We start from the raw sequence: 14,127 nt of genomic DNA, 5'->3' as shown, positions 1-14,127 counted from the left end.
CCAGTCTAGACCACACCCAACCGATAGGCTACGGCTAGATGTAAACGTCCCAACGCATCCCAAAAACATACTAGCCATGGCTTCTTGGCTTCTTGCCATTCGCCTTCCATGCATTCCCTTCTACCTTCTGGACCGCGCCCCCCCAAAAAAGGGCCCGATTCCATCTAGTTGCTTGTTGGCCTGCTTGTCGGCCGGCAACCCTTTCATGCACAAAGCAGGAGTTACATGCTCCATGTCACGGTACTCGTACGGCAAATGCAGTTGGACTGGTTTTTTTCTTCGGGGCTATCCAACTACCGGCACGCACGCAGAATCGACGTGTTCGCCCCCAGTTCGAGTCATAGCCGACTGCCAACACGCTTGATATATCGTCATGCCCTTCCTTCCCCAATGCACGCCACCGTGTACGTACATGGTCCCGAAACAGGCAGCTGGCTGCCTAATGACTCCCGCGCCTTGTTTCAATCTTCATGTACAGTGACATGTCCAAAGTTACTGCTTTCACAAACGACGCAGAACATACCCCTCGCTCAGCACGTTCCAGACAAGTCATGTGGTGGTAAGTAACACAAATCAGTGTAGCCACACTAGACTTGTCGGATCGTCTTCTCATTCTGCTCTATCGAAAATTTAGTGTACCAAACTACCTTCTCCGTCACAATTCTCGGTAAGACAACGGCATAACAAAAGTGGGTACGCTTGGCAGGAACAAGAACATGTTCGTCAACATCAACCTACACCATGCCCGGCTTCAACGCTATACTCGTCCTCTCTGTAGACCGCAGCACATCTAGCTTCAAGAAACCTCATATTTGGTTTTCTCCATAACAAGCAGTACCAATTAATGTCTAGAAAATTCTACACTCGAGATCTGTTGACTAGCAGTGAACAAGACATAATCCTGCCATGAACTAACTCAATGTCACTACTACTATTACCACCACCACCACCACCACCACCACCACAACTAATCATCCAATCATCCAATGTCCCATTCTATTCAACTGCAACATTACCCCGTCCACCTACCTACTCCATCATCCTGCGCTCAACACGCCCGATTCTCGGCGGCGTCTCATTCATCATGATCCGGTGCTGCTCCTCATCGCCATACCGCGCAGCCACATTGGCCTCCTCGCGCCGCATCACCATGCCATCCCCATCGTTCTCCTGATCACGCTGTTCTGGTCGAATCCGCCGATACGTCCGCCCCGTTGCTGCCGCCGTGGCTCGAATGAGTGACGACTGCGTGTATCTGCTCGTAGTCCCACTGCCTTGCTCAAACGAAGCAAGAGCACTCAGAGGACCATCACGCCTTGGTTGCAGGCTCAGAGAGCTAGATCCCCATCGATACATGCCTACAGGCCCGTGGCTTGCAAACTCGGCCCTATACTGGCCCGATGGCTGTCGTGGTGACCACCTCGGTGCTTCGGCCTCGACAACGACGTGGTGACTCTGCACCTGAAACTCGTGTTGCAGCGGGTGCATGTGTAGCGTGCTTGCTGAACGAGAGACCTCTCCGCCGCGTGGCATACCCGTCGTTGCCGAACCATGCGCAGAGTAATCGCGAGATCGATTGGATGCATCATGCGGGGCCGCGGGCGGCACCGCACTGTAACGGGATGATGACATCTCACTGCCTCCTATAGCGCCAGAGTACGTGGTGTAAGGTGGACTCTGCAAGCGTTGGTATGCCGCTCTGTGCACCGGCACTCGGCCATAACGGGCTGCATCTCCATGATTGACTGCCACTGAAACTGGTGCGTTTTCACTCGAGCGTTGTTCCATCCTGAGCGATGGACTTGGCCTGAGAAAAGTGGGCGAATTACCCCTGGTAGAGAGCGAGGGATTGGCGGGGTTGGCATACGTAGGAGAGTTGAGCAAGGCATGCTGAGTGTGTACACGACGCTGATAGTGCTCTGCATACGGATCCAGAGGTGATTGCAAATCATGGACGGCAGCAGTGGCAGCTTCGACATAGCCTCCTGAAATCTGCCTCGAGTCGCCTGATGTCGGTGACGAGGAGGTGCCATCATTCTGCATCCGTGTATATGGCATAGACGGAAGAGGCGAAGGTCCATGTGGCCTGGTCCTGACGCCATCCAGCTGAGGAGAAGGAGATGCACCATCTCGTGAATGCTCACTACTTGGGAACCGCGTGTCCGAACAAAGTGACCCATACCAGGAATAACCTGTACTGGCGCTGGTAGCGTCACTGCCGCGCTCTCGGGGTCTCACGCTTGTATGGTCCGATTGTCTCACGCCTCCCACAGTGCTTGAGAAATTCCTTGGATCAAGTGTTGAATGATCATTGCTGGTCAAGCTGTAAGAGTCCCTGTGGCGTCTGGTGAAGTGTTCTGGCACTGCTCGTGTCCTGAACACGTCGTCAGATGGGTCGCTTAGACTTGCGACACTGGACAATGGCGTGGCTCCCGATGACAGGCTTCGTGTAATAGCTGGCTGAAGACCACTACTGCGACGCGGTTCACTATTTGGCAGGCGCTTCTGGGAATGGCAGTGTGTCCGTCTCGGGGTCTGAGTCAAGGAGCCATTTGAGCGGAAGGTCGAGTTGTTAGAGCTAGGATTAGTCGGTGATTTGGTGGGGTCTCCTGGGGACACTTGATGGGCAGGTGAGGCGAGTTTCTGTACCTGATGTAATGGCGAATGCTCACGGATGATGTCTCGACGACCATTATGACCTTGAGCAATACCTGCTAGACTTCCACCACCTCGCAACCCTGGGGTGTTGCTAGCAAAGTCGGTTGAGGGCAATCGTGCAGGTTGTCCATTACTACTATCGATAGTCCCAGTGGGTCCAGACGTTGCGGCGCCAGGTAGTGGATCTGAGGGTAGATTGGAAGCGCTCTCACCTTGTTCATCAGAAGTGATGTGTGTGTCTAGTGCTTGGCCGTCCGGCCTAGGGCGGAATGGAAGCTGCATGGTATGTGATACCGGCGAGACTGGTGGAACTGCTTCATCACTTCCCTCAGGCATGTGGTGGGGCAAAGCTGCATGGCTGTTATCATGGCCTAGTGGTACAGTCTGTTGCTGGTTGTGCACGTGCTCTTCCTCATTGACAGAATCGAAGACGGCTTGCTGGGGCTGCAAGGCGGGAATGCTACCGGGGGCAGTGATGGCATCACGGGTAGACCTCTGCGGGCCACGTCGCAGGATGGGCCGGCCGGGCTGTCCGTGAGGGCGCATTGCCCAGTGTTGTCGTGCTGTTGGTGTCTGCTTGAGGGAGATGCGGCGGAATGTCTCGTCAACGTCGTCTGGAGTCAGGGCAAGCTCTGATGGGCGCAAACGTAGCATAATGAGCCAACTTTGGACGAGCAAACGGCAATCGCCTGAGGGGTCTGGCAAAGGGGTATTCTAGGGTCCAACAGCGAAGGGTCTCAGCATGGTGGTGAACCGGATGGAACTGGTTCGAGACGTGCTGTACGCTGGCCATGAGCCACTGGCATTTCCAATGCCATTGCTATTGCTATTGCTATTGCTGCGGCCATTGCCATTGCCTTATCCATGGCCATCTCTCCATTGCCGTTGCCTGGTGTTGCACAGGGTCTCGGGAAGTTCCATGGGCGGTGCAGTGCTGCGCGAACAGCGATGCATGACGCCGTACCTTCCTCGCCGTACCTGGTGCTCGTGGGCATCCATGATAGCAGCAGAAAACCGGCAGACGTGGTGGGCGTGCATGGTGGAGAGAGATGGATGAGTAGACGGATAGACGGCGCATGGTGTGGTCGAGGTGTTGTCAGGCCGTCAGCCATTTGCCGAGACATGGCATCACCGAGCGTCTGGGAGCACCACGGCCAGCAGCAGCCGCAGCAGCAGCAGCAGCGCCATACGAACCTCACCTCGCCGCATCTCGTCCCAATCCACCCCCAACCCATCGACCGGCCTCTGGGGCCCCTGCCATGCCTCCGCTGCACCCTCGTATCCCGCACGCTAATCGAGGCTCCTTTGACGCGCCGCGGGTGGTCCCTTCGCTACCTGCAACCCTTCGCTCGTTTACCGCCAGTGCAGCCCACCGGCCGCCACGATGAATGGCGACCTGAGCCTGTCGCAGACGCTCGGCGGACTGCGCATTGCCAATCCAGACGAGGACGACGACGCTCCCTCGCCTCCCCCAACCAACCCCCAGCTGCTCCCCCAGTCCTCAGATGCCCCAGACGCTCCGCCGCAGCTCCCGCAACCCGCGTCGTCATCAGCATCAGCATCACCACCACCCTCACCACTACCGCCCTCGCGCGCCTCGTCCTCGGCCACCGTCACCGACAGGCAGCAGCAGCAGCAGCAGCAGCAGCAGTACCTCCAGCACCCCCAGCACCACTCGCCCCTCGCCTCGTACGACCCCGCCTCATCTTACGCGTCCATAGACGAGGAGCCCGCCGCCTCAGACTCGCTTTCTGTCAACCACAATGCCTATGCCTCGTCACCCTCAGGCTCGCCCGCTGCATTTCCCTCCCCCTTAGCAGAGACGTCGTCGCTGTCATCGCATTCGCCGCGCCTGTCCCACCGCCAGTCGATGCCCCTGGCCCAGCAGGCACAGCAAGCACAGCATCAGGCTGTCTATCCCGCCTACGCCGCCGCCCCGTTGCTGCAGCAGCAGCGCAGCGCCGTGCCCACGTCGCAGCCCATGCGAGAACGCCCCGTGTCCACGAGCATGTACCAACATCCCAACCTCTCCACCTCGTCCACCACCGCCCCTGGCACATACCGCTACAACGACGAAGCAATGGCCACGGACATTCGCCGTACTGCGAGCTCCCGAGTCGCCCCGGGTGCCATGCCCACAAGAGAACACAGCAGACGGGATCCCTACCGCCAGTCCGCACAAATGTCGGCTATCAACGGGCCTCTCCCGCCTCGGAGAAGCTCGCGGCGGGTGCCCATGGAAGCACACCATCCCGGGGCATCCCAATTATCCAGCTCTCCGTACAGCGTCGAGGGCGGGCCGCTCTCAAGTAGCGAGGAGTGGAAAGAGCGGGGTGCTGCTGTGAGCACTAGACAGGACCTAGATCAGAATGGCAGGCCAATCACCCGCGTGGTGAAAAAGGGCGTCAAGGACTTCAACTTTGGTAGGACATTGGGTGAAGGTTCCTACAGTACTGTCTTGGCAGCAACAGATCGCCAGACACTGCGCGAATACGCAATCAAGGTGCTCGACAAGCGCCATATCATTAAGGAGAAGAAGGTCAAATACGTGAACATTGAGAAGGATACGCTCAACCGCTTGACGGAGCACCCTGGCATTGTCCGACTCTACTATACCTTCCAGGACGAGCGCTCATTGTACTTTGTCCTCGACTTGGCATCTGGTGGTGAATTGCTGGGCTTCCTCAAGAAGATGGGCACATTTGACGTGGAGTGCACACGGTTCTACGGAGCCCAAATACTGGACGCAATCGACTACATGCACAACAAAGGCGTAATACACCGAGATCTGAAGCCTGAGAATGTCCTCCTCGACGATGCAATGCATGTCAAGATTACGGATTTTGGTACGGCAAAGATACTAGACCAGAAGAGATCAAACGGTGCCGGGTCAAGTAGTGACCCTCTAGATACCAGCGAGTCGGACCGCGCGCAATCGTTTGTGGGAACTGCGGAATATGTGTCGCCAGAACTACTCACAGATAAGAATGCGTGCAAAGCGAGCGATCTCTGGGCGTTTGGCTGCATCATTTACCAACTACTTGCCGGAAGACCTCCGTTCAAGGCTGCAAACGAATACATGACATTTCAGAAAATTGTCGGACTCGAATACTCCTTCCCAGACGGTTTCCCTCCACTAGCAAAAGACCTGGTTGAGCGACTGCTGGTTCTGGATCCATTGACACGACTGCCTATGGAGCATATTAAGAATCATGCCTTTTTTGATGGTATCCAATGGGGCAAGGGGCTGTGGAAGCAAAAGGCTCCGCGCCTCAAGTCCTACAGCGCGCCCCCACAAGAACCAATCAAGCTCAATGGTATGTATAATCGGTTCCTTCATATAAATGCAACGAAGCAACTAATATCGTTTCAGGACCCTCCGCACCCGTAGCAACAGCTCCCAGTCAACCCCAGGCGCGACCAAAGCCACGGCTCATCACCGAACTACCCCCTCCCTCTCAGCTCGACATCGACTGGTCTCCAGTCCTCACAAAGCGAGACGAACGAATATTGAAGCTTGGAAACATGTTTGTCACACAGCATCCTCCTGGTCACGTTGTCGGCGCAAAGGAAGAGCCAGCAGAGCCACCCAAGAAGTTCTCACGCTTTTTCGGTGGAAATACTGTCAAGAAGCGACAGCGACTCGTAATGATTACGTCCAACGCTCGCGTTCTCATGTGCGCAGCAGGCACAAACGACAAGAAGCTCAAGGAAGAGGTATCATTGCTCTCAGCAGGCTGTTCATGGAGATCATTCCAGGACTCCAAGGGCCTTACTGCTTGGCTCGTAGAAACAGTACGTTGTAGAGATCCTCCAACATTGCAATCCCAGCTGACAAACTATAGCGAGACAAGCAGTATGTCTTTGAAGACACCAAAAGCACCACCAGCGATCCCGAGGGCAGCAAGTACTCTACCCAAGAATGGCTGGATAGCATCGAACAAGCTCGGGACTATGCCTTTTCACAAACAATGTCGAATTCGTACTCTGCTGATGCAAGTCTGAGTGAGCTCGTCTCAAACCACACCACTCCCACCAGTACGTTGGGAGCTGACTCTGCCCTCGAGAGCGTGAACATTCCCGCCTCCCGCCACGGCCATCTTCGCAAAGAAGGCGATACTGACTCAGTAAAGGGTAGGAAGCGCTTTAGCAAACGCCACTCAAGGAATGGACTGGCAAACTTTTGAGAGCGGAAGACGACAAAGCTCGGAACCTATGGGAATGCAGATATCCCGCCTCCAGGTGCTTTCTTCGCAATACCATGCACAAACGACCATGCAACTACATCTGAACATACTCCTACGTAAACCACAAGTGGTTAAAAAAACTTGACTTCAGCTCCAGTGCAACCCAGGCTCATGGGTATCTCTCGATACAGCGCACGGCGTTTATGGCGTCCATTTCCTAGCGTCAGTTATCTTACCTCATCCGATCATCGCCATCATCAATTTCTTTTGTTTCCCATTCTACAGGTACGGCATTCCAACGTTCCATCTGCCAACAAGCGATATTTGTCGGATTCGGATTATCTTTGCATTTAGCGGCTGCAGCTTTTTTCCGCCGTGGCTTTTCGTTTTTTTTTTCATACACATTCGGCTCGACTTTTTTTTCAACAAGACTCGGATTTTCTCTTCGGCTGTCGCTCAGATGATGTAAGTGAGGCGACAGCATTCTTCCCCTTCGTCCACCTCTACTACTATTACTTTTTCTTTTCATCTTCTTCTTTTCCATGCAAGGTTGGTTCGGAGAGACGCGTGCTTTCGGTAGACTTTGAAGCAAGAATGTATTGTCGGTGTGTTGGGAAAGGTGATTTTTATCCTTGCAGTCGGAGCTTCGTGGTTTAGGAGCAGGACGAGAGGAAGGTGGGGAGGGAGGAGAAGCGGCGAGGGGTAGAAGCGGTGGGAGGCGAGGAGGAGGTAGTAGTAGAAGGGAGGGTTAGTTTGGTACATGTACACCCATGTTTTGGCGCTCGGGGTGGTGAGGTCGAGGCCAATTAAAAAGAGAACTTGTAATGCAAATTTTTCGTGGCTGGTTATACATAGGACCAAGCGTTGTTGATACTGGTGTTTGTCTGCCATTCAGTCTTTGTTGATGGAGTGATGCTTGTTTATACACATTAATGGATGGGTGTAAAACCATTGATCTTTTTTTTTGTCTCTAGTGAGATGGGTGCATCTATTTCAAAAAAAAAATTTGCAAATACACGGTAAGATTTCAAATATCTATCCACTGCTCTTAATGATGTCCATTATAAAAATTCTAAAATGATTGGCATTTGCAATTACGTAGAAAATGAACTCTCTCATATTGTAGAGTAATATTCTCGATTGTAGTCTTTAGAGCTATAGTTATTGAAATATACAGCAAAGCAAAGATACATCATACACTTGTGTTAGTAGTCACACTTATTCTACTTTACAAATCAGGAAAACACCAAAGGAATAATTTAAATAAAGTAGTTAGTGGGTGCTGGAAACATATAGTACTCCCAAACATGATCTTTGTTAAATTATAACTAAGTGATTTGGTGTTGCGTGTTATTTTTTTCAAGGGTTAAAATGAATATTTATTTCCTCTTTGTTATTTGATAACAAGGGAAGAAAGAAAAATATGCATGATAAGTATATTTGAAATGATGAAACTTGAAGAAAGTACAGCGATGATGTACAACAACAGATCGTAGCACTCACAACAACACCTATTGTGGATGTTAAACAGCAACAGCATCACAGCCTTCGCAAAAACAAACAAACAAACACAGATATAGCTAGAAGTCGGACTACGGCATGTCGGCCCGTATCCAAAAAGAAGTTATATTCATCATGATCATAGAGTTTGTCTACTCTTTTTTACTTAAAAGCTAAAAGGAAAAAAGAAGCTAAAGATACAACTAAAAAAAAACAGTATGCACACACGTACGAGCGAAAAAAAAGACGCTAGACCGTACATGCATACATAGGTACAAGAAATAAAGATAAAAAAAAGATTCGTCGTCAGCCCGGCCATCAAGCAGGGGTGGGTATACATCCTTTGCCTAATTTCCAATTTGTGGAAAAAGGAAATGAGATGGTCATCATATAAAAGCAGAGGAAAAAGAAAAACGCTAACAGATACTAATCCCCAAAGTTACCTGATACACACATATCCTTCTCTTCATCTTTGGGGCATTTCTCTCGCGGAAACAAGAAAGAAAGACTAATAAGCATCACCGAAGATTTCCTTTGGCGTCTGAACCATTTCTTCTCCACCACGGCGTCTCCTTGCGTCCATCTTCTTCTCCATCTTGCGGTCACGCCTTGTAGTCAGATGAGGTGTCACAGGCGTGACGGGCGTAAATGGCATATAAGGACTGTAGGGTGTAAAAGGGACACCGGTCTTGGGAGTGCCCAAGGCCAGTCTGTCGACGCGGCGGTCGAGCACCGTGGTTTGGATGCCAGGAGAGTTGAGAGGTGATGAAAAGGAACGGAGCGGGAGGGATTGGTTGGGTGATGTGGCGGTTTTTTGTTTCGACGGTGGTGGTGGGGTGGAGATGGTGAGGCCGAGGTTGTTGGACGTAGTTGAGCTTCCGCGGCGATGGGGAGCGGGGTGAGGTAGTGGTTGGACTTGATCCAGGCTTTCGTCGGCGTCATAAGGCGATGTTGGCGAGTTTGTTTGAGTTGGGGGCGATGGCGGAGCACCAGGGGCGTAGAAGCGAGGGGTTAGAGGCCGTCGAGCTTCATCGTCATCATCTGCGCCAGGGTACTTCGCAATGGGGCCGGAAATGCGCAGATTCTTAAGGTTGAAGCGCGTATTCTTACTGCTTGTTGTAGCATTTGATGTTTGCGAGCGCTTGGAGAGGATGCTGCGGGGGCTTGCAGGGGCTGGTTGTTCTGCGCGGAGACGGTCACGTGTGTTTGATGCGGTTGTCGGTCTATCGTGGTGGCCTGGAGGGTAAATGGCTCGAACAGGAGATGCAGGGCTATCGTAGTTGTCTTGAGAACGTGCGACACTAATGGCCGACGGTCTTCTCCGGTCAGTAGGCGGTGGGAGAGGCTCTGCCTCGTCTACACTGGCTCTGGCGGATTGTTTCTTTGCGTCAAACTCCATGACGGCAGCATAGAGGCGCTCCATGTCGGCTTGATCTTGGTCGCGATGAGCGTCGAGAACCTTTTGATCAAAAGAATTGGGCGATTGGACGACAGGGCTTTGGGGGCTGCTGGGAACAGAGTCGTTCTTCTTGAATTTCTTCAACCACGATCGTGCAGACAGTGGGGGTGATGTGAGACCAGGAGTCTTGATGGTCGGTCTTGTTGGCTTGTTTTCCAATTCCAGCTCCAGCTCCTTGGGCGGCGCGAGTGCCTTTCGTCTCATCTTTCTGCCAACAGTGAGGAGTAAGACGCCCCAAATAAGTACTGTGAAGAGGTAGCCGCCAACGATACCACAGATTTCGTAGGGTAAAACACTCTTGTCTCGGATAGCGTGATATGAAGCAGGAGGGCCGTCTTCAGGCGCCGGGGCGGGGTCGCGGTAGTTGTCTGTGAAGTCGTAGGGTGCAGCAGAAACACCAGTTGCAACAAGGAGGAGGGATAACAGGGCTGGTGGAAGAGCCCTTTCGAGCATGGCTCCGGGTGGGATGGAGTCAAGGAAATATAAGCAAAGAAATAGGAAAGAGAGGGGGTACGTCTATCTTTTCTCGCACTGCCAGGATAAGCGATGATCTAGGGCTGCAGTCACACAGGTTGGTTGCCCACTTCCCGACAGTGAGGAACCGGGTGAAATGCAGAGCGTAGCAGGAGGCGACATGGTGATATGAAGAGGGATTCGCAGCGGGTAAGTACTCTCTGATCAGCGGTCTGCAAGTGGTCGGGCACAAGAGGCGGACGACTGGGTGTGATGGCTTGGAAGAGGCCAGGCGGGGGCGTGATTGGGCGGGCGCTATGCTGAGCGACATGCAGGCGTCCAGTGGATGCACTCAATCAGCCGCTGGAGCGGGGTCGCTTGGCTGTGCGCTAGGCCCAGACGGGACCGAGGCCGATGAATGCAATGGCTTGCCATGCCAATCTATTGCTCTTGTTCTCTCCGAGTGGCTGTTGCCAAAATAGAATGTGATGAGGCTTTCCGTGTGGGCATGAGCGTGGTGCCGGCGTCGTCATGGCCTTTTCTCTCCGCATGTGTCGGCAGTTGGTCGTCGAGACAAGCATTCGGCGAAGAAACATGTTTATCCGCCTCGCCCCCAACGCTCGACCTGGCTTGAAACAAGTGCATGCAACCCAGCCTCCAGGACCGAGGGCGATCTTGCTGCCAACTCGAGGCACAGTCGACGGGAGGAGACGGTCCGCATGCATGAACGGCGTGCCCTGTGCCTGCAGCGTCGAAGAATATGCTCCTGCTCCCCCGCGCTCCCATTGGCCAGACTAGAGCCTTGCTAAGCGCCCGGCCAAGCCAATCAGCACACCGTCGGCCCATGGCACTAGCAGTCACATCGCCTCGCCTGTGCTAGTGCCAGCATCTCAATCATCAACCATCTCGCCAGTCCACCATTGTCACTTCACGCCTTGCGTCTGGCCTCGTGGGTTGCAAATTCTCCGCAATCCTCGTCACATTTCCCACGTTGTCATGCAATCATGTGCCGTGCCTCACCGACTCGCCCTGCAGTACTAAGCTCCCAGGGCCCCCATTGACCACCCGCACCACCGCATCACCGCCGTCTTTCTGCGACCACACGCTGCATTGGCTGTATCTTTTGCATTTCAACGATTCATGCAAGCCTCCGCCACTTCAAGAGGACGCCTTACGCGCGTCTGATTTCACACGGGTGGGTCACTAACACGCAAGTCGTCAGGGGAAACAAGTGCTCTGAACCCCGTCAACATGATGACGGCCGCTTCCATTTCCACTCCCAGTCCACGTACATACCTACGCCCGGCCGCGTGCCGACATGTCACTATCACTGCCTAGGCATGCATCAGACCGATGCTGGATTAGCGAATGCTAGCACACATATCTGCCCATCAGAGGCTATAGAGGCTTACCCTGCCAGAATCCCACTACCCAATTGCATCTTCCACTCCAAACTCTCCTCGAGCACACCGATAACGCCGTCAGCTTCACTTGCCCTCGGCCTTGGCAATGAGCACTTCGCCCAGGTCTATCGGATCCCACACGCTCTTATCTTTCTTGTTCTGCACCCACACATCATCATCCTTGAGATAGACCACCGCACCTCCACGTCCCGTCGCGCTTGCCGTGATGCGGAAGAGCGGTAGGGCCGTCTGCTCGTGTGCTTCACGTAGCGGAATCAAGAGGAGATTCTCCTCTTCACAAAATCGCTCTACCGTGTCCTTGAACCTGTGTTCTTGTGCTGGCGGCGCAGATGGTGCTGGCTCCTTGTTGATTGGTTTGGCCGGTCGTACCGTCTCTACAGACGGTCCAGTACTCTCGAATTGAGGCGTCGGGAGATCTGTAAACCTCGCCTCACCAAGTCTCTTTGCCTGGTTTACAAGCGAGTATGCTTTCTCCCAGCCCAATTCCACAGAGAGCACGTTACTCAGTTCATTACGCACGTCGTTCCTCCACCACCCAAGCCAAGCCCGGACTTCCTCAAACACCACCTCTTCGCTTGACACCCATTGATGAAGGACTGCGAGAAACTTGGGAAAGAAACGCGCCCGCAATAACTCGCCAATGGCTTCGTTCGATAATAGCCCTTTCCATGCAAACACAGCCTTCAGCGGTGCGACGTCTTGCTGTTCGTTAGGGTCTATTTCAAAGTAGTCTCGTACATGGGCTGCCAAGCGTGGTAGTAGATGCGAGGTAAGCAAATGATCAAACTCGCCCTTGCCAAAAAGCCTTCGCCACTGGTCCATTCCGGGCAATGGTCCCTTGGAGAGATCAATCGAGTGCAGTGCGTGACGAATCTTGCGCCTAATTTCAGCAACAAGCCCAGATCCCTTGGGATCCAGATCTGCAGGCCGGAGGAACGGAAGCCACTCAATCACCCAAGTGTGTGGGCTCTTCTTGAACTTCCGAGGATTCCATTCATGAATAGAAGTCGATAGTTTCCGCGTAACCTGCTCAAGCACTCGTTTGCCTATAAAGGGTGGAAGAACCGGTGTCCACACTTCTACCAAACGCAATAGGGGACGCGGATGCTTCACATCCCATTGTGTCACTGCTGAGCTGACAGGAGGAAGCCACAATTTCAGCATCATAGATTCGTATGCTGATGTAGTTCCACGCTTGATTGTATCTTCCTCTTCAACTGCATTCTGATTGACCAATGCTTCTGAAGGATGAGTGTAGGCCTGGGACACGATTCTTCTGCTTCGAGGCTGTATGATGTTGGCCAGTTCCGCAAAGGCTGCTGCCATATCTTCAAGCGCATCCTCGAGCGGGTCCCATGAAGCCGTGACCTTGGAAAAGTGTGGATGTATGACAGCGATTGACTCGCGATGCAGTGGCTTCGACGGATATGCAGCGCGCAGACTCTTGAGCCCTTCGCAGACAGCCCCAAATGTACCAATACGCAATGATTGCATTCGTGAATGCAGATCCTCAAGCTCGTCCATTTGTCGTTCCAAAGCCTCAAGCTCCTTCTGTAGTGCATATTCCTGAGGTGGAATAGACTGCGATTCGATTTGTAGTTGCTCAAAGGCTTCCGAGAAGCTGTTCAGGTCTCTCCGCACGCGTGCTTGCAACGAATTTTCAAAGGGAACAATGTCAGGGCCACGAAGCGATACGCCAGAAGCAGGAGTAGATGCGCCTGTCGTGGCATCGATGATGGACTGCAGTACGGGCGGTACATGCATTCCAGCAGCTTCCAACTCGTACAAAGTCTTCTTGGGCCGGGGAGTTGCGGTGCGTGCCTCGCCTCTAGCCTTTGCTTTTCTTTTCTTCCTCTCCTCGCGTTCCTCCTCAGACGTGTCGACATACTTTTCGCCATTCTCCTCAGCCTTGCGCCGCTCCTCGCGCTTCTGTTGTTCACTCTTCTCCGCCACTGAACCGATGCCTCCCTTGGTGCCACGATTGACGACCTGGATGGGCTCTGAGATACCGGCTCCTTCCTTTCCCAGACCACCTTCGCCCTTGTATCCCATCTTGGCAAGCATCTTCGCGCCAAAGCCCGTTTTGAGCGCGTTGCCATCCTCGACCTTTGCGCGCTTGTTCGGCTGCTGTCTGAAGCTGTGCTTCCGCTTGCCACCGTCGGCGTCCATGGTGGCGATGAATGCGAGACTGATTTATTGGTCTTGTCGTATACGGAACCAACTATCGATTGCTCGTCGCGCGTGCAGTGCACAGGGCAGTGGCCGTGTCGCCAGGTGGTCACAGCAGGAGCTTGCAATGTCTCAGACAAAGTACACGATTGCGATTCTCCCTGTGTCCACGACGCGGGTGTGTATAGGCAGTGATGGCATTGGCAGTGGATAAAATTGCGGGATGCGGAGTTAAGGCACTCGTACAAGTATTACGCTCGTAACGTGACCGCGCCAA

General features: G+C 53.3%; 4 protein-coding genes across 4 annotated transcripts; 1 reads left to right on the top strand and 3 right to left on the bottom strand.

The window, feature by feature from the left end:
• Positions 1-1,029: 1,029 nt before the first annotated feature.
• On the bottom strand, positions 1,030-1,788 carry COCVIDRAFT_41804 (hypothetical protein; the record flags this gene model as incomplete). Its single annotated transcript, XM_014696504.1, has 1 exon — positions 1,030-1,788. The coding sequence occupies one exon, from the start codon at positions 1,786-1,788 to the stop codon at positions 1,030-1,032; it is 759 nt and encodes a 252-aa protein (XP_014551990.1).
• Positions 1,789-4,042: 2,254 nt separating this feature from the next.
• Positions 4,043-6,845, top strand: COCVIDRAFT_111452 (hypothetical protein; the record flags this gene model as incomplete). The annotated part of the gene is made up of 4 exons (XM_014696503.1): positions 4,043-4,411; positions 4,637-5,975; positions 6,032-6,453; positions 6,504-6,845. 4 exons carry the CDS (start codon positions 4,043-4,045, stop codon positions 6,843-6,845), a joined length of 2,472 nt encoding a protein of 823 aa, XP_014551989.1.
• Positions 6,846-8,853: 2,008 nt separating this feature from the next.
• On the bottom strand, positions 8,854-10,257 carry COCVIDRAFT_111493 (hypothetical protein; the record flags this gene model as incomplete). Its single annotated transcript, XM_014696502.1, has 1 exon — positions 8,854-10,257. One exon carries the CDS (start codon positions 10,255-10,257, stop codon positions 8,854-8,856), a length of 1,404 nt encoding a protein of 467 aa, XP_014551988.1.
• Positions 10,258-11,744: 1,487 nt separating this feature from the next.
• COCVIDRAFT_111447 (hypothetical protein) lies at positions 11,745-13,850 on the bottom strand (the record flags this gene model as incomplete). Its single annotated transcript, XM_014696501.1, has 1 exon — positions 11,745-13,850. The coding sequence occupies one exon, from the start codon at positions 13,848-13,850 to the stop codon at positions 11,745-11,747; it is 2,106 nt and encodes a 701-aa protein (XP_014551987.1).
• Between the last annotated feature and the right edge of the window lie 277 nt (positions 13,851-14,127).

Source organism: Bipolaris victoriae (genome assembly GCF_000527765.1).
Source record: "Bipolaris victoriae FI3 unplaced genomic scaffold scaffold_121, whole genome shotgun sequence".
Classification (NCBI taxonomy): Eukaryota; Fungi; Ascomycota; class Dothideomycetes; order Pleosporales; family Pleosporaceae; genus Bipolaris; species Bipolaris victoriae.
Note: the sequence above shows the minus strand (reverse complement) of the source record. Positions and strands in the feature narration are given on the sequence as shown.